Source organism: Cynara cardunculus, assembly GCF_001531365.2.
Source record: "Cynara cardunculus var. scolymus isolate 2C chromosome LG 7, CcrdV1, whole genome shotgun sequence".
In the NCBI taxonomy this organism is placed as follows: domain Eukaryota; kingdom Viridiplantae; phylum Streptophyta; class Magnoliopsida; order Asterales; family Asteraceae; genus Cynara; species Cynara cardunculus.
In genome coordinates this window covers 12,566,560-12,586,376 of record NC_037534.1, presented here as the reverse complement: position 1 = coordinate 12,586,376, position 19,817 = coordinate 12,566,560, and the positions used below count along the sequence as shown (strand labels likewise).

At 33.5% G+C, this 19,817-nt stretch overlaps 1 protein-coding gene across 1 annotated transcript in view; it reads left to right on the top strand.

Moving 5' to 3' along the window:
- The first annotated feature begins 4,189 nt into the window (after nucleotides 1–4,189).
- LOC112515222 (callose synthase 5-like) overlaps nucleotides 4,190–19,817 on the top strand; it is a 46,649-nt gene continuing 31,021 nt past the window's right edge. Inside the window, exons 1-14 of the mRNA XM_025121893.1 lie at nucleotides 4,190–4,313; nucleotides 5,120–5,220; nucleotides 7,183–7,304; nucleotides 7,415–7,511; nucleotides 8,106–8,216; nucleotides 8,543–8,671; nucleotides 8,750–8,842; nucleotides 9,514–9,605; nucleotides 10,098–10,224; nucleotides 10,338–10,475; nucleotides 10,564–10,640; nucleotides 10,727–10,805; nucleotides 10,885–11,007; nucleotides 11,095–11,209. Of these exons, the coding sequence (XP_024977661.1) occupies nucleotides 4,205–4,313; nucleotides 5,120–5,220; nucleotides 7,183–7,304; nucleotides 7,415–7,511; nucleotides 8,106–8,216; nucleotides 8,543–8,671; nucleotides 8,750–8,842; nucleotides 9,514–9,605; nucleotides 10,098–10,224; nucleotides 10,338–10,475; nucleotides 10,564–10,640; nucleotides 10,727–10,805; nucleotides 10,885–11,007; nucleotides 11,095–11,209 (1,513 nt within the window). The 5' untranslated portion in view covers nucleotides 4,190–4,204. The remainder of the gene's footprint in view (nucleotides 4,314–5,119; nucleotides 5,221–7,182; nucleotides 7,305–7,414; nucleotides 7,512–8,105; nucleotides 8,217–8,542; nucleotides 8,672–8,749; nucleotides 8,843–9,513; nucleotides 9,606–10,097; nucleotides 10,225–10,337; nucleotides 10,476–10,563; nucleotides 10,641–10,726; nucleotides 10,806–10,884; nucleotides 11,008–11,094; nucleotides 11,210–19,817) is intronic.

Genomic DNA, 19,817 nt, shown 5'->3' with positions numbered 1-19,817 from the left:
TATATATATATATATATATAGGGGAACGTTCAAAAGAAAACCGTGCACTTCTAAGAAACCGTGTAAACCAATTTCGACCAATAGAAAAATTCCATTTTTTTCTAATTAAAATTAATCAATAAGGATATTTCAGTCATTTACAATATTTTCTATTAAATATGAAAGTTATTAATAAATCTTAATTAAGGAAACGTAATAAAGAAAATTGTATAAATGGTAACATTTAAATATTTAATTATATTATAATATTAAAAATTTGAATTTCATATATTGTAATCTTTAAGAATCAGTAAACGGGTCTTGATGAAACAATTGAAGTGTATAATGAAATCATCAAATCGTAGATGAACAAAATAAAAAAAATCCACAAATGAAACAGTTTTCATGAACGTGAAACTGGTTCATGTTGCAAATAAATTATGTGAACCGAAACATTTTCATGGTGAACCCGTTGCATTGATTGTGTAGTTGATCMATTTAGTTRGTGAAGAGGAAAATGAAACCGGTGCATTTTGTATTTGGTGCGTCATGAACTAAGTGCATGATGAAACGAGGAAATGATTTTAATCTACTACAGAATCTTGAAGATTGTAACCTGCTCCAGAATCTTGAAGTTTGTAAGGCTTAAATGAATGAATCCATCAAATCAGTGGTGAAATAAGAAAATTATTGTACATGAAATAGGTTTCATGAAAGTGAAACTGGTTCATGGCGTTATTGAGCATGACTAGTGAAACGGTTGCATAATGTATTTGGTTCGCCATGAAATAATTGCATGATGAAACGGGTACATGAAGAAACTGCTTCAGAATCTTGAAGATTGTAATATGCTTTAGAATCTTTAAGATTGTAAGGCTTAAATGAATTAATGTATCAAACAGGGAGCGAAAGAAAGAAAATAATTTTGCATGAAAAAATATTCATAAAAGTAAACTAATCTCGGAAGAAAATAATTTTGCATGAAAAAAGATTAATGAAAGTAAACTAATCTTGAAAGAAAATAATTTTGCATGAAAAAAGATTCATGAAAGATCGAGTAGGATGTTACCAAATATTAAATTTTGTTTACCATTTATGCCCTTACTGTTGAAATAAAATAAATTTCTAATATATATATTTTTTTAATTTCCTAAAATAAAGTAAACTAATCTTGGTCATTGATCAAGAAAATGGATGAATGAGATTGGTTTACACAAATGGGGTCGGTTTTTATTTGAACGATCAATATATATATATATATATATATATATATATATATATATATATGATTGGTTGAAATGGGTTTGTAAAGTAAACACTATTTAAATGGTTTATTTGATATGATGAGAATGGTAAGAAGGGATCTTCACCATTGGATTAGTCCTAATTGAATATCAATTGAAAATTCTCGTCTAAAGCTAATTCATGGGTTGTTTTGGGATTTAATAACTAGATCAACACTAATTAAAATTAATCAATGATTCAAATCACTTCTTATACTTCACATGTTAACTTCTATTCTCACATGATTCTTCATCTTCTACTATCATATACAATTTTTTTTAGAAGTATGAAACTAAGTAAAATGACCAAATTGGCCCTGTGTTAAATCACTTAACATAATCTTTTCTAATAAAATTACGTTTATAATTTCTAATATCATTATTAATTTCTAATGACTGTTCAAGCAAGAGAGTATTAGAGCGTCAGAGCGAGAGTCGGAATTCAGAAATGAGAGCGAGAGAGTATATATGTTCCCGTTCGTGAAGTCTGAAACAAATAAGAAACGGTCGAATCATATGTGATTTTAAACTAACATTATGTACAAAATTACATGTGATTCACACGACTTTGCCCTGCGACCTAAAGACGTGGCCAAAATCGTCTGCACATCTTTTTTTACCGTTAATATACGTGATTTTGACCGTTTTCATATTCTCTTACATAATTAGCATTATGGTTTGATTATTCCTAATCCATTGTAACTTGTACATTTATCTGGATTTGTTATTTTTAGGATTGGCAATTGGTGGTCTCTCAACCTCTCACGTAAGAACACGTGTCCTCTCAAAAACAGATTTTGCATCCTCCTCTTCCCGCGCACAAATCATGTGGAAGGGCTATGAGGTTCTCATTTACCTCCAAATCCAACATCGTTTTCTCTCTCTGTAATCTCGAGTTTATCGTTGCAGATCAACGCAGAAGAAGATATATCATCATCACCAAAAAAAATCATAATTTCAGGTGATTACTTTCATTATCTTCAATCGGAACTCTGTTTTCTCTCCGTAATTCTTCATGTTCAATTTTAAGTTTCGATTTCTCAATATGCGTAATGTCGTGAAACTCGATTTCTCTCTGTAATTCTTCATGTTTGATTTTTTTTCATATGCGTAATGTTGTGAAACTCTGTTTCTCTCTGTAATTTTGCATGTTCAACTTGATTTTGAGTTTTGATTTCTCTACATGCGTAATGTGGTAATATTACAGCTTTAGTTTGAATCGATTTAAAATTTCGGATTAAAGTTTGTATAATGTATACATGGTAGGAATGTTGAACGAAATCATAACATTTTTGGTACCTGAGATTTGGATACGTGTGAGGCTTTTCCTGAAACTCCAGCTTTGATTTGAGTTATTTGAAATCATTATTAGATTAACATTTTACATAATATACCTGGAACCTGATGTTCAATGAATTTCTTAATGTTTTTGAGGATTGGTGTAGGTTGGGATGTTTGTGTTTGGACGTTTTCTGAAATCCAGTTTTGCTGTGTCCTTTTTTCTAAGATTTTATCTTTGGTTTATTTTTGTTTTTATTCTTCAGATTAATTCTTGCATGATATATACGTACTGTGAATGTTCAATCAAATCCATCATATGTTTATAGGGTGCGTTTGAGAGTGTTTTCTAAAATTCCAATTTTGATGTTCCCGCATGTATGTATGCATTTTCTATAACTCTATCTTTGATTTGAATTTTTTTGAAATATTGATGAACTTTTTCAAGACTTCAAAACTTTAAAAAGTGTCCGAAGATCCCAGGTTCGAATCCGAGTGGAATAGAAAATCCCCGGTGGTCATGAAGGTTCAAATACGATGACTCCAGGCTACTTATAAAATAAATAGTCACTTTAAGATTAGTTAGCTCGCATAACAGATTGGATATCCAGGTTATAAAAAAAACATGAAATTTAAAGTGGTGTCACACAATAATACCAAATAAAATAAATATTTATTTTCCCATATTCTCAAAATCTTACAAGTTGCATCCTTATACTTTGAATATTTATCATTTATGGTTTCACCCAATATCAACCTATGGTTGTAGCTTTGAGCATATTAATTTCTTTTACATTTTGTGGAACCAGAACCAAGGAACTGGTTCATGAGATGAGGGGTGGACCTACATCGAAGGATATGGTGGCACAGGCCATCGATTAATGGATTCGTCGTAAAGAGAAAAACTATATATTTAGAGGGTGTCTTTGTATTTTTTTGTTAGGTGCCACGAGATAGTTTTTGAAACTGAAATATTAATCCAAAACTTCAATTACAAAGATAGTAAATGTTCTTGCCTTGTACAAAAGGCCCAGGTTTGAGTCCTACCATTGTCAAATTTGTTGTTTTTTTATATACCTCTTGTGTTTTTAGAAATATAGGTAAATGAGACTCGAACATGGGTCTCTTCTATGCAAGAAACCAAACAAAAGATCTATACTTACATTGTGGAAAAAAATAGATTTTTTTTATAGTTAAATTGTGTCACCTCTGCATGAGATACCACTACCAAAAGACAGGTCCGCCCTAGAACGAGATTTGAGGTTGATGGTATTGTACTCAAGTATAGTCTGAATTTTCCCTTTTGGTTCTTTTTATTTGAGTGTGTTTTTTATAGCTTTAGCTTTGACTTAATTGTTCTAATATTGTCTTAATATGATGGTATTGTACTCCAAGTGCTTTTTCTTTGTAATTTTTAGCCTAAAATTGTTACAAATTTTGACTAGTTTCTGAAATGTTGTCTTTGTTGTTGTTGGATGTGTTTATTGTGTCGTAAGGGAAGAGAATGAAGAGGTAGAGAGAGAAGGAGAAATATGGAAGAAGGCGGCGTGGGAAAAAACACCGGAAAGCCGATGGTATCATCGTCTTCCCGTGGTGTTAATTATTCCGGACCACAAGGGCTGGCGAGGAGACCTTCACGAAACGCCGCCACAACCACCTTCTCCATGGAGGTTTTCGATAACGAGGTGGTCCCCTCGTCCCTCCAACAAATTTCTCCAATCCTTCGTGTTGCAACCGAGATTCAACATGACCGGCCCCGGGTTGCTTATCTTTGTAATTCCTTCTCTCTCATTTTTATAATTCATTGCAAATATGACGTTAAAAATGTCTAAATGTCCTAATAAACTTTTTTATATGACCAAATAATAAATGTCTTGTTTAAAAGTGTTATAATAAGTTTATCATACACATTTGGACGTCTTAACATTTACTTACAACGTTTTAGAAATTAAGTGTCGTATTTGGTATTTTATCGGGTATTTTTGAAAAAGTATCCTATGAACACATTTTTGTTTTTATAGGATATTTTTTCCCTTCAAGACAAATAGTTAATATGACAATATTTTTTTTTAAATGTCCTAAAAAACTTGTTAGACGTTTAAAAACGTCTTATAAACTTACTGGAACACTTTTAGATAAATCATTTTATTGTCTGATCATATAAACTTAATTTTTATAAAATAGTCTATTATGATACTTAGGGGCCGTTTACTAAATACTTACCTAGTAAGTGCTTACCGGATAAATTTCTTTATCGGATGAACATAAGAAGGGCCAATAATCTTACAGGGTAAGAGCCATGAAAAGGATAGAGAGTCTTACCCGGTAAGTAAGGATGACGACTCTTACCCAGGTAAACACTTACCCAGTAACTTGTTGCATTTGATATGTTTTGATTTACTAAAATATTACGTATCAAAATAAATTATAATGTTGAATCCTATCGGTAAGTACTTACCGGGTAAGCATTTGGGTAAACGACCCCCAAGTCATTTATGATGTTCTATAAATCAGATTTTGTTGTAGTAAATGCTGCTTATTGATGAACTAATTTTTATTGTTATTGTGTATGAAAAAAGGTCGGTTTTATGCATTTGAGAAAGCCAATAGGTTAGATCGAAACTCTAGCGGTCGTGGTGTTCGACAATTTAAAACTTCGCTACTACAACGTTTAGAGAGAGTATGCCTTTTTTCCCTTTTCAGTTCTTTAACCAACTTTTCTGCTATATAATAGGCTAAGGATAGGTTTATGTGGGAATATATAAATATTTTAAGAATCCAAGAACCACTAATTTTGTGAGTATTTATAATGAATATTTTATCATGAATATATGTCACAACATTTATAATGAATATTTTATCATGTATCAATCATGGATACTCACAAAAACAATAGTTCATCGGTTCTTAAAATATTTAAGATTTATAAATCTGATATCCCATCACTTGTTCTTGAATCATTATCTAATTTTAAAATCTTGCCAAATTACAACATTTGAATTTAAGACAGAGAAAACACTTTGCTATCAGCTTAAACATATTTTTACAATTGTGTTTAAAATTACAGTAGTAAACAAGATCAAGTTAAAACTTACAACTTAAAATGTGATTTTTCCTTGTTATACGAGGAAAGTTCACTTAGAAACCCAAAGTTGGTTGGGAATTCGAAAACCATTTACAACCTGACATGTGTTCCTCTTTAAGATGATATTTTTCATAAATAACATATTTATGATAAATATAAAAAATGTTGTTAATCATAAAATATACGTTTATGATGAATAACATGTCCATCACATATCGTGTTGTGAATGATTGTTAGGTTTCTAATCAATTTTAGGTCCAGAATGAAACCCACCTTTTAACAATACTATATGTATTAAATACAAGCTTGAACACAAAAATTGAAACAAAATAAAACTAAAATTATACTTATAAAATATTTCACTATTAAAATCGAACCCATAATCCTAATATTATTATTTTTTATTTTAATAAAATTATATAATTATTTTAAGCAAATAATAATATAACTTTAAAATATATAATAAATATTCATGTAAATCCTAATCGTAGTACTTTGTTTTGAAGGAAAATCGTAGTACTTAAATTCTATACGTATTATAAATATTTTAGACATTAACTAGAAGGATATTTGCACAATATACATCTAGATTCTAGTGTTTCGTTTTTTGTTGTCTTAGTTGATGTTATAATACGTTTTTATGTGATTTTGAGAAAAAAAACAATGTTTTTATTTTTGAATAAATATAAATATGGAGATATATCATAAAAAATAAAAAAATATTGATATTAGGTATCAAACTAATTATTTAAAATTTCTCGTTTTTTGTGTATTTCTTTAATCCATTTTTTTTATTTTTGGTTTAATAATATATTTTTTATAAAGACAATAATTAAATACTTATGTTATAATTCAATGATTATCTTAATTATATTTTAGTTTTTTTATATTTAAAATGAAATGTTTATCCTATATTTGATTATGTTTATCTGAAGTTAGTTACACGAATTCAAACATGAAACTTTAATAAGTTGTACTTACGTACAGTTTACTTGTAATCTTGAATTTTAAATAATATACATCAATAAATAATACTTCATGCATAAAAATGATTTTTAAAAGTTTTTGTCAAATTTTTTATAATATAAGATAGATATTAATTATGATTTTTCTTAATAAAGTTTCGCGGGAAACACCGTTATGCCTTGCAACTACAGTTGTCACTTTCTTTGAATTGAATAAATTACGTTTTTCATCCACATGACCACATGGTTTACTAAAAGTTACGACTTTAGTTCCTGTAGTTTTGAAATTACAGTTTTAGTCCTTATCGTTTACAATTACTTGCTATTTACTGTCCAATCCAATTCAGTTGCTCACGATACTTACCATAGAGTCCAATTGGGGATTAGGGTTCATCAGCATCTAGGCTAAATTTGTAGTTACACCCTGAATTATTTGACTGTTCGGCTCTTGGGGAAGAATTTACCTTCCTAAATTTTGGTGTAACTTGAAACATTCAATTCTACTTTTGTAAATCATATCTGATCCTTCCAATAACAAATGCCTTGAGTTATCGAAGCTAAATCAACTGAAATTGGGGATGCGGTTCATCAGGATGATGCCCCAAGTGTTGCTGCTCGTGTCAAAAAGACGGATGCAAGGGAAATTGAGAGCTTCTACAAACAATATTATGAAAAATATGTCAAGGCACTCGATCAAGGAGAAAAAGCAGATAGGTAAATTAGTCAGGCATTGATCTATGTGATTTTGTTTATGGAAGAACAATAAAAGGAAAAAAGAAATTATATAGAGAATGAAAAATTGATTCACATCTTCTGGTTGCCAGAGCCCAACTTGGAAAAGCTTACCAGGTGGCTGGGGTGCTTTTTGAAGTTCTCTGCGCTGTTAACAAATCTGAAAAGGCTGAAGAAGTTCCTGCTGATGTCAGCTCCCGCCTTCACATTATCATTTATTGTTATACCCATTCCCATTTCCTTTGGTGTTTACCCTTCTCCAATCGCACCGCAGAAACCCAAATTTGGTGTTTACCCTTCTCCAATCGCGTTGCAAACCACAATAAATTTGCCTCTCATAGAGAGAGAAAGTGAGGCGACATCCATAATTTGGGGGGGGGGGGGGTGCTATTTACACGGCAAATTTTGGGTAAAAACCCTTGACCCACTGATTATTATGATTTTGATATTTATTTAATTCTTAAATATCATTCTTTTAAATAAAATATATTATTTTACATGGGTCCTCTAATATAGTGTTTTTTAGAGTGTTGTTAAAGTTTTTTTTTTTTTTTTTAAAAATGTGTTTAAATTGATAATTTCTATTATTAAGAATCAACCATTCAACTAATGTTTCAAACAGTTATATTTTTTTTTTTTTTGATGTTAACGGGCCCACCAGAATTGGTACTTTTGGTGTTTCTTTGGTGTTGGAGATGGTCTTAAAACGAACCAAGCACCCTCTAAGTTAGTTATGCCACAGTTTTATTCATTAGTTGGTGTATCTGATCTTTGTAAACATAGATCATAGCATCAGCTAGAGATGTTGAGGCAAAGCAGGTTATCTATGCACCCTACAACATTCTACCCCTTGATTCTGCTGGGGAATCACAATGCATCATGCAGTTTGAAGAGGTACCCTGCCTTCCATTCACTTTGATTCTCAAAAGGGAAAATTTTATGTTTATTTATTTGTAATGTTAGAATATGTGGAACCCTATTAGATTAATATCCAAAAGAGTGAGCCTTCCAATGAAGGTGAGACGTACACAGTTTGTCCCAGAGTACAGTTGACCTTGGTTCAAATACCGGCCCTGTTACTATGTGAAAATATTTGAAACACCTAAATTACTGTCCAAAAGATCATTTGAAAAGAGAAGTGAGGTTCCAAGGAGAAATAGCACAAGTCTGTCTAGCTGAAGTGGGACTGTTAACAATTTGTCTGTATTTGTGATACACAGATTAAGGCACCAGTGTCTGCTCTCAGGAACACACGTGGCTTAAATTGGCCAACCTCTGTTGATCAGAACCAACAGAAATCAGGAGAATTGGATCTTCTTGATTGGCTAAAGGCAATGTTTGGGTTTCAGGCAAGTAGTGGCTGTTTGGATATTAGGTTTACTGACTGGTTTATTTGTCTTATTGCATGTTTTACTTTATGTTTCCAGAAAGACAATGTCAGGAATCAGAGGGAACATTTGATCTTGCAACTTGCCCATCCTCAAGCAAGGCTGATGCCTAAGCCTGAGCCGAGTAACAAGGCATGCACCTCATGTAAAACCTACTTTTATCTATTTTTAAAGAACCTTACTCTTATACTGGTTTATGTATTTTCTATGATTTTTTTTGGAAGCTTGTTTCCCATGATAGATTATATTTCTGAGTTTCCATTTAACAACCAATCAAATCAAATGATTTTCTTTATTTATACCCCTTTAACTTAGGACCACTTCGTGAGTTTTAGAGAATCTCTAATGGAGTGACTAATAAGAACCCACTTTTTCTTGCCACATCATTGCCAACTCAACAAACTAAGAACCTTCATAAACCTCTACTATGGTAGTCACTTAAAAGAACCTCCTTTTTGTAGGTCCCATCTATCTTTTTATGTGGATATATAAGATAAAAGTATAGAACAACACTAATAACATAATATTTTACACAGTAATCGAGTAAGAACCAAGGTTCTTGTACAAGAACTCAAAACATGTTGGTGACTTATAAGAACTCTCCTCTATGGTAGTGACTCGTAAGAACTACACTTTCTGTTTAGAAGTAATGTCATGGCCTGTGGTGTCCAAATTCATCGGGAACATTCTTATTCCTTTATAGACTATCATCAAGTTTAACTTGTCTTGAATTCTTCCTTTTTTTCATTTGTTTAGCACAAGGGTAGCCTTTTAACAATTGCCTTCTAAAAATTGTGGTGCAGCTTGATGATCGAGCTATTGATGTGGTTATGAACAAGCTATTCAAAAACTATAAGAACTGGTGCAAGTTCTTGAGAAGAAAACACAGTTTAAGGTGAGTTACTGTGACACCCTGTTACCAGCCTCCGGTTACCTGTCAAAAACATCACTTAACAAGAGCACATTTACCAACAACATCCTCACTAAAAACTTTCTGAACCATTCCTAAAATCTGACACTTATGTACCATATATGCAGCAGAATATACACTTTTATAATAACTATTCTTAACTGAACATGAACAAGATCTTACCGATAACTTATGGACATACATCATATTTTTCATCTATACTCATACTCTTACAAGTTTGTACAGATAAACAAAGGCTTTATCTGACTTGCTTATATTTTTTGATCTTGTCATTTACACTCTTTCTTTACCTTTGCTATCCGCGTTGGGAAAATGCATTTGTGCACACGCTTTAGCTATATAGTGCAATGAGTTCATGGTTTTATATATTGTAATTTTTCATGGTACTTGATAGTTGTGTGCATGTAATTTTTCTTTTTTGTGCTCTATAGGTTTACTAAAGCCGGTGCTTTGCAGGCTTCCTCAAGGACGCGAGGAGATGCAGCAGAGGAAGCTGCTCTACATGGGACTTTATCTTCTTATCTGGGGAGAGGCTGCTAATGTACGCTTTATACCAGAGTGTCTGTGCTACATCTTTCACAACGTAAGTATTTCATATGTTTATTACAGTTCTATAGCGACATGTGCCAATAAATTACATGCATAAAATTGAAATTTGGCTATACATTTCATTACCATATCATTCTACCCATTCAGATGGCATGTGAACTCCATAGCTTGTTGGCCGGAAATGTCAGCATTGTGACTGGAGAAAATGTCAAGCCTTCTTATGGCGGGGATGATGAAGCCTTCCTTTGCAAAGTCATAACTCCAATTTATCGAGTCATAGACAAGGTACTCCTGCTGCAACCTCATGCACATATACTCAAACTTGACGTCTTGTTTTTAAGAATTAGTAATGATGCTTATTTTAATGATCAAGGAAACCAAGAGAAGCAAAAACGGGAAGGCCCCCCACTCTGCTTGGTGCAATTACGATGATCTTAATGAATATTTCTGGTACAGTCTTGAAAGAATTAGTGACAGAAAATATGGTCTTGAACCTCAGAATATCTCAGATTAAAAAAAATTCGTTGATATTATAGGTCACCAGATTGTTTTGCTTTGGGTTGGCCGATGCGTGATGATGGCGATTTTTTTAAATCGACACGTGACATGGCACAAGTTCTCCTCTACTCTATAAATATTAGCGATTTCAACTTATTAAAGGATTTCTTTTTTAAATATATAAACGTAATGGCAGGGAAAACAACCATCTCAAAAGGCTGGTAGCCTTGGGAAATTATATTTTGTTGAGACACGATCATTTTGGAATACATTCCGAAGTTTTGACCGTTTGTGGACATTCTTCATACTAGCTCTTCAGGTAAGAAGCAGATAAAGATGCAGTTCACATGCCTGCAAATTACATGTTTACATTTTCTGCAACTTATGTTGGACTGTTCAATTGCAGATTATGATTATCATTGCATGGAGTGATGTTTCAATATCGGGTGTTTTTGAGAAGCAGATGTTATATAATCTATCCAGTATTTTCATTACAGCAGCATTTCTCCGCTTATTCCAAAGTATGTTCTGTTTTCTTGAACTTTTGTGGATATTGGTTCACTATATGCTGATAATCACTTCTATTGTTATTATTCTTTTTCATCTTTTCATCTACTAATGAGAGAAATGAAAACTTAGTTTTTCGGCAGTTCGGTAAGATTGCTTTTCTTGACATGTGATCTTGTCAAAAGCGTAAAGCTTCAGCCTCTCATTAAACATATGTTTGTGTGTTGAGATAGAGAAGTTCCTTTTCTCAACACTTATCTAAACAAAATAGTAATAATATTTTTTGATTCTTTGATCCCATTACCAAACTGGGCATGAATGTCTTAAATGTCCTTGATAATAATCAAAGACGAGTCAGGAGGGGTTAGTAGGTGCGGTCGTTGCCCTTCAAAATTTTTAAGTTAAAGAGAGGTAAAAATTCTAGTTTAAAGTCAGAACTTAATAGAATTTCATCCCAAAATAAAAATTATAATCAATTTGCAAGGCACTGTTTGCTTATTCTCCTCCCACGACGTGCCTAGCTATTACATTCCGACTTGTTACGACTTCACTCCAGTCACTTGCCCTGCCTTCGGTTCATAAATGGTTCAGAATATTCCAAAGATTTCCATCCTTTTTTCGGTCTGATTCAGAAACTTTATTTCATTGGTCTTTCTCGTCTCGCGTTGCCCATGGGAGCGGACTAGCCCCGGCTTCCATAGGTCCTTGGTTCGACCTCTTCTTTTTAGATTTATCTGGCTCTACTACTATTTAAAGTGATACCATTAACAACTCCATGCAAATATTTACTTACCTTGCATTTCTTTATATTGCCCCTTCTTTTATGTTGTTGTTTTTGCTAATAATAATTCTCAACACTAACTAAAACTTTAGTGGAGAATTCACTGATGAGTGATGACAATGTAAATTGACCAATATGCTGATTAAATTTGCACTAGATCGTTGTTAGTTCAACAACTTTATGTAGGGTGTGTCTTCTTTATTCGGTACAATGTCCGGAATAGAGAGAGAAAGAAGCATCATTAGATATGAGAAATGGAGATTGCTCATTTGAATATGCTTTCATATACATATCTAGCCTTTTGAAATAGCCTCCCTGAGAAAGAAGTGCTAGCTAGCAGATTGAAGAAAACAATCTACAAACTCCAAATCTGTTAAAATCTCCCTTGGAATGTTAGGTTTTGAACAAAACATAAACCAAATGTTTATTCATAGCTAATTAACTATTACAATACAAAAAGAAATACAAGAACCTTAGGTCTAACACAAATGTTAACCAAAATGATTTAACAAGAAAGAAATATTAAAGTGTTTGAGAGAGAAAGAGATCTGTGAATATATAGAGTTGAAGAAAAACGATACTCAGCCGTAAGCTAGACCTAATAGCAAGCATATATATAGGGGCCTAATCAAATGAGAACTTATTAGTTTGTGGTAACTGTGAGGTCCAATCTCAACCACAAATCAATAGATAAATTAGGAAATTTATAATTTTGGTAATTTTTAATTAAAATTTCAATGCAAGAGTATTTTAGGTATTTTATCTCCTCTCTCCTCTCTTCTCTCTTCGTCCCTCGGCCTCCGACCACCGTCCTCCGGCCACCGTCCTCCGGTGATACCACAGTGGTATCACAATGCATCATATATGTGATTGGGTATCACACTGTGGTCGTTTGTACGGTCGATCGGATATGTAACATAGTGGTATCACAATGCATCTTATATGTGCTTGAGTATCACACTGTGGTATCACCGGAGGATGGTGGCCGGAGGCCGGAGGACGGTGGTCGGAAAACGGGGACTGAGAGAGAATAGAGGAAAGAAAATACCTAAAATATCCTTGCATTAAAATTTTAATTAAAAATTACCAAAATTATAAATTTCCTAATTTATCTATTGATTTGTGGTTGAGATTGGATCTCACGGTTACCACAAACTAACCAGTTCTCCCTTGAATGGGCCCATATATATATATAAGTTCAATAATTGCAAGTTTGGTCCTCCAGTAATGACTCCGCTACCCTTGAAGATTTGAAGAATGTGAGGCGTTGTCCCTTGCATCAAAACAACAACTTTCTCTTTATTACACCTTTAGCCCTTTATGTTTATATCTGACAAAAGTAAAGATTGCATTAGAAAAGTAATATCTTTCAACATCCTTCCTCAATCTTGACTTTTGAACAAGTCAATCATCCTTAACTTAGAACACAAGTAGTTATGATGATTAACCCCAAGAGCCTAAGTAAAAATGTCAGCAGGTTGCTCGGAGGAGAGAATTTTTACAACTTTAATTAAACCTTTACTAATTGTTTCACGAATTTGATGAACATCAATTTCAATGTGTTTAGTTCTTTCGTGAAAAACAGGATTGTTAGCTATTTGAATAGCAGATTTATTATCACAATATAAAGATATAGGTAACAAAGTTGAAAAATTAAGATCAGAAAGAACTTTCAAAACCCATAAGACTTCACATGTAGCTGAAGCCATAGCTCTATATCCAGATTCGGCTGAGGACCTAGAAACAGTGCTTTGTTTCTTACTCTTCCATGAAATCATAGAGTTACCCAAATATAAGCAAAAACCTGTCACAGTTCTTCTAGATGATAAACATTTACCCAGTCAGCATCAAGATAAGTAGTTAAGGAAAAAATTTATGCTCTAACACCTTTACCTAGTGACAGCTTCAAATACCTAAGAATTTTTAGACCAAGTTTTAAGTGAGACTGTCTAGGTGATTGCATAAACTGGCTTAAACAGTGAACAACAAAGGCAATATCTGATCTAGTGGCAAGCAAATATATTAGTCTTCCAATGAGTCTTTGGTAACCGTTTTGATCAGTTAAAGGAAGATCTTTACAATTACTTGAATTAGTAACAATTAGGTTCATATCCATGGGAGTATTGCAAGGTTTACACCCTAAATACCCAAAATCATTAAGTAATTCTAAACAGTATTTCCTTTGAGACATACAAATACTGTTATGATTCTCTAATATTTCTATTCCCAAAAAGAATTTTAGTTTCTCTAAATCTTTTATGAGAAATTTGCTTTTTAAAAACACTTTTACCTGTTCAATTTCAGATTCATTGCTTCGAGTAATAACAATATCATCAACATATACTAAAAGAATAATAAACACAAATTTAACTTTCTTGGTAAACAGGGAGTAATCATTTATGCTTTGTGTAAAACCATGTTCAATTAAACATGAAGACAACTTGGCATACCATTGACGAAGTGCTTGTTTTTGGCCATATAAAGATTTAACTAATTTGCACACTTGTTTATCACTGTAATTATAATACCCTTCAGGCAATGTCATGTAGACTTCTTCTTTTAGGTCTCCATACAAGAAAGATTGTTTGCATCTAATTGATACAAATTCCATTTATTTTGAACAACTAAGGATATATACACCTAACAGTTACCATTTTTACTACAGGAGAGAAGGTTTCTTCATAATCTAAACCTTCTGTTTGACTGTATCCTTTAGCATCTAATCTAGCTTTGTATCTTTCAATTTCCCCAGTGATTTATACTTTATTTTATATATCCACTTGCAACCTATGGGTTTTCTACCCTGAGGTAGGTCATTTATAATCCAAGTACCATTTCTATGTAAAGCCTCCATTTCATTATTCATGGCACTAACCCAATTCATATATTTACAAGCTTCTTGAAAAAATTTAGGCTCTACAGACTTATTTAAACTAGATACAAAACAAAAAAATTAAGAAAGAGTAATTAACAACCTTTTCCAACCCATATTTTACTTTTCCTTCAATTATAAAATCATCAAATTTGTGTGGAAACACTGAAACTCTAGTTGATTTTCTAGTATGTTGACTAGATGATGGTATACTAGAGTTACCCTTAGAATTGAGACTAGCAGAAGGATTTTCATCATGAGGCTGATTATTGGCAGCCTCATCAGAGCTACTCAAGAGTTGCCATCTGGTAACTCTTTGATTGTTATATTCAACTTGAGTTAAATAATCTTGATTGATTAACTCATTGGAGCTGCCTAGAGGCTCCTCATTGGCAGCTCTAGTTGGGCTACCTAGTAATCTATGGTTATTAGGGTCAGTTCCCAGCTGATATGTAGATCTATCAGCTGAATAGTCTCCATTATCATCATAGGGTATGGCATCCACAAACTCATTAAATGAACTATGAAAAAGATTTAATCTGTTAATATCATCATACTTAGATTCATCAACCTTGTTAACTCTCATCTTGAAAGGAAAGATGTTTTCATAGAATTTGACATCACGAGAAATAATACACCTTTTGGATTCCAAACTGAAAAGTTTGTAACTCTTTTTTGAACTAGCATATCCTAACATCACACATTTTTCAGATTTTGGAGAAAACTTATCTGTAACATTAGGTATGACAGCAAAACTAAGACATCCAAAGTTTTTAAGATGAGTGAGAACAGGTTGGAACCTATAGACTAATTCATAAGGGCACTTACCATTTAACACAAAAGTGGGAGCTCTATTTATCAAGTATGTGGCAGTAAGAATGCATCATTCCACATATTTAGGGGGACTCTTCCCTGAAACATGAGAGCCCTAGCCACCTTTAGAAGATGACGATGTTTACGTTCAACCACCCCATTTTGCTAAGGAGTATATACACAGGATGTTTGACGTAAAATTCCTTTACTTTTAAAAAACTCACTTAGTTTTTAACTCATAAACTCATATCCATTATCACTTCTAAATATTTTGACACCTTTTCCAAACTGGGTACTAATTAGATTATAAAAAACAAAAATGTTTTCTTCGACTTCATGCTTGGCTTTTAATAAAAACACCCAAACAGCCTTGGTATAATCATCAACCACAGTAAGGAAATACTTATAGCCCTCCCTACTTTGAACATGATAAGGACCCAGACATCTAAGTGAACAAGGTCGCCTAAGTCCTTGGATTTATGAACACTGGACTCAAATTTTTCCCTAGTTTCCTTACAGTCAAGATTATCAATTTTAAGTTCAGTTTTTAATAGTTTCAAGACTTGGTCAGTAGGGTGACCTAGTCGACTATGCCACAATTGGGCAGATGCTAAGCAAGAAATGTTCGAACCTTGAAGGTTACAAGAGGACTCACTGTCAAACCTTTGATCAAAATAATACAGACCCCCTTCTTCACTACCATTCTTCACTACATTCTTTCGTAGCGAATCCTGGACATAACACTTCGATTCATCAAAACCAACAAAAACTTTATGGTCCATAGCAAGTTTATGCACAAATAGTAAGTTTACATTGAAATTTGGAACAACCAACACATCAAATAATGTTACATTATTTGAAAATTTAAAATCTCCAATTTTGTTCATTTTGGCTTTAGTTCCATTTGGGTGACTAACTCTGAGATCGAGCTCAGAGATATCAACTATGTTATTAAGGAGAACAGTATTATGAGTCATGTGTTGATTTGCTCCAGAGTCAATGATCCAACCAGAATTGTAAGATTTACAAATACCTGTCATGTTAGCAGAAACACCTTCACTTGGTTGTTTTTGCTCAATAAGTCCAAGAATTTTAGTGATTTGATCTTCAGAAAAGGGAAATGAAAAAGGGGTTTGAACAGTCTCAATAGGAGAATCAGTAACACAAGCATTATTCACAGTATTTTTAAAAGTCTAGTTTTGAGGTCTGGATCTATTTTGAAAGTTATTAGGAAACCTTATAAGTTTAAAACATCTTTCAATAGTATGTCCAGAGGCCCCACAATGTTTGCAACTAAGAGTAGAGTTTCTGCCAATTCTACGTTTATTCTCTATGGTCTTGCTAAGGGAGGCACTGTTTTGAGATTTGGGTCGAGTCTGGGAACATTACTCCCCTATGAGATTCTTCTCTAGAAACTAGAGAAAAGGCAGTTTTAACATATGGAAGAGGATCCCTGGTGAGAATATTGCTTCTAATAGGTTGATAAATGTCATTTAAGCCCATTAAAAATTGCATGAGTTTAATGAGTTGAGTATGTTCAAAAAAATCTTAAGAAGCATTACATGTGCATGAAGGAAGTTTAACAAGAGCATCAAATTGTTTCCACAAAGAATTGAGTTTATGATAGTATTTAGACACAGAGGTTCCATTTTGACTTGATGAATTAATTTTTTGATGAAGATTAAACATAACAGAACCGTCAACTTTATCATAAGTCTCTTTTATTTCCTCCCAAACCTTTCAGGATTCTTTGGAAAACACTTGCCCCAACAAGAGATCCTCTGTCATTGAACTCAAAATCCAAGACAGGACCACAGAGTTACATCGATCCCACTGTCTTTGTAAGACAGGATCATTTACAGGCCTGGGACAAGTCCATCAATAAACCCAACTTTATTCTTAGTTTCTAATGCTAATGTCATAGCACATGCCCAAGCTTTATAATTTTCAGTACCGCATTGTTTAACAGTCAGCAAAGGGGTTCCACTAGTATCACTGGGGTGAAGGTACAAGGGGTCTCCAAAGTCAAGGCTAGTGACTTTGGATTCCATTATCCTACCAGTATCAACTTCGGAACCAACCATATCAAGAAAAGAAACGCAAAACACACAAAGGAAACAGAGCAGATAAAAGCAGGATTCCTAAAACACTTAAAATGCTAGGTCAAGCTAACTATTCAGATCCTAACAGAAAGAGAGCACACTTAACACAGACAACGAACAGAAACAAGAAATAAAACCTTACCACAACCAGATAAAGAAAAACACAAGAAAAGAAGAGAGAAGGCCAAGAGCAAACCTGAAGGAGGCAAAATAACTTTAACCTAGGTTAGATATTAACAACATAACCCAGGATTACCTAAACAAATATAGATCAGAGAGAGACAGGAAAAACAGAACTTGTCTTACTAAAACAATACAAACAGACAGAAGCAAAATGCACAAACTAAACAGAAAATATGCACGGAGGTACGGGAAGTACCTCAAGAGAATAAAAAAAGACAACACGTCACAACTCAAAGAAAAAACACAGTTAGACTTGGTACAAATGAAAAATAAGCAGATCTTCACAACTTAGACAAATCCAGGTCATATATTTAAAAAAAAGAGTATCACAGTTGGACAGGTAGCACTAGATCTTGAAAGATCTTGACAAGTTGAGACAAAACAACTGTTCATCTACTCATAATGAAAGAAACAACCAACAAAACTACAGAAGTCTAACAAATCTAAAACAAAGGTTTAGAGAAAGCAGATTGATATATCAAAGCATATACAACACAGCAACCGAGGAACCACAAGGTTACAAGCAATAATGAAAAAAAGACCTTGAAACAACAAAAAACTATCACGGTTTAAACCGGTAAACGAGATCTAAAAGATCTTCATGACCCGAGATACAACAAAACTGTTCATCTATTCTCACAAATAAAGAAACACGGTTATATCAATACCTCATATGAACCAAGCAACAATAGTAACACAGGAGACAGAAGCTTGAAACAATAAAGTGAATATCACGGTTTGAATCGGTAAGCAAGATCTAAACAGATATGTGCAATCCGAAAAACCAAGAGCCATTCATCTATTCACACATACTAAGGGCAAACATATCCAAACATATTATATCAAAGAATAATATGAGGAAAAAAAACAGGAAAAGATTGAATATCGCGGTTTGGACCGGTGAACGAGATCTAAAACAAATCTGCGCAATCCGAGACTCTAAAAACCATTCATCTACTCAAAGAATGAAATACAACATATGAACTATGAGATATACAAATGAGTATTTCATCAATCGGTCCTGGTCAAAAGAAGATCTCAAAGGATCTTTAAAACCAAAAACACAGATGAGCACTTACTTGAATCAAGAAGAAAAGGGAAATATAACTTACCTGATTGATTCGGGTGAACCTTGGTGAAACAGAAGGTGAATCTCAAACACTTTTCGAAAACGAAAAAACAGTTCTAAAGAGGCTCTGATACCATGCACAAAACATAAACCAAATGTTTATGAAAGTAATCGTGTTTTCCTTGATTATCTTCTATATACATCAGCCGAATATATATACAACTGAGAGGCTACAAATTAGGAAATGATCTCCACTCATTTAGGGGTGATCAATGACAAAATAAACATCCTAAAATAGATGAGGCTAAACTCAGAAATATATAGCTAATTTACAGCTAGCTAATTTACAGCTAATACACCCCCTCAGTCTGAGCAGTGTAGGGACGAATCCACAGACTGGACCGAAAACGGTTGAATAGATGACGTGGAAGCCCTTTGGTGAAGATGTCGGCGTATTGAAAATCGGTTGGAACATGTAAAACTCGAACAACACCAATTCGGACCTTTTCTCTAACGAAGTGAATATCGAGTTCCACATGTTTTGTACGCTGATGTTGTACGGGATTGTCAGATAAGTAGACAGCCGAGATATTGTCACAATAAACAATCGTAGCCTTGCGAGCGGGAACATGAAGTTCAAGAAGTAGGTTGCGCAACCAGCTCGTTTCGGCAACTGCATTTGCAACTCCATGGTATTCGGCCTCGGCGCTGGATCGAGATATGGTCGGCTGACGTTTTGACGACCAGGAAACCAAATTATCTCCTAAGAAGACACAGTATCCGGAAGTGGAGCGCCGAGAAT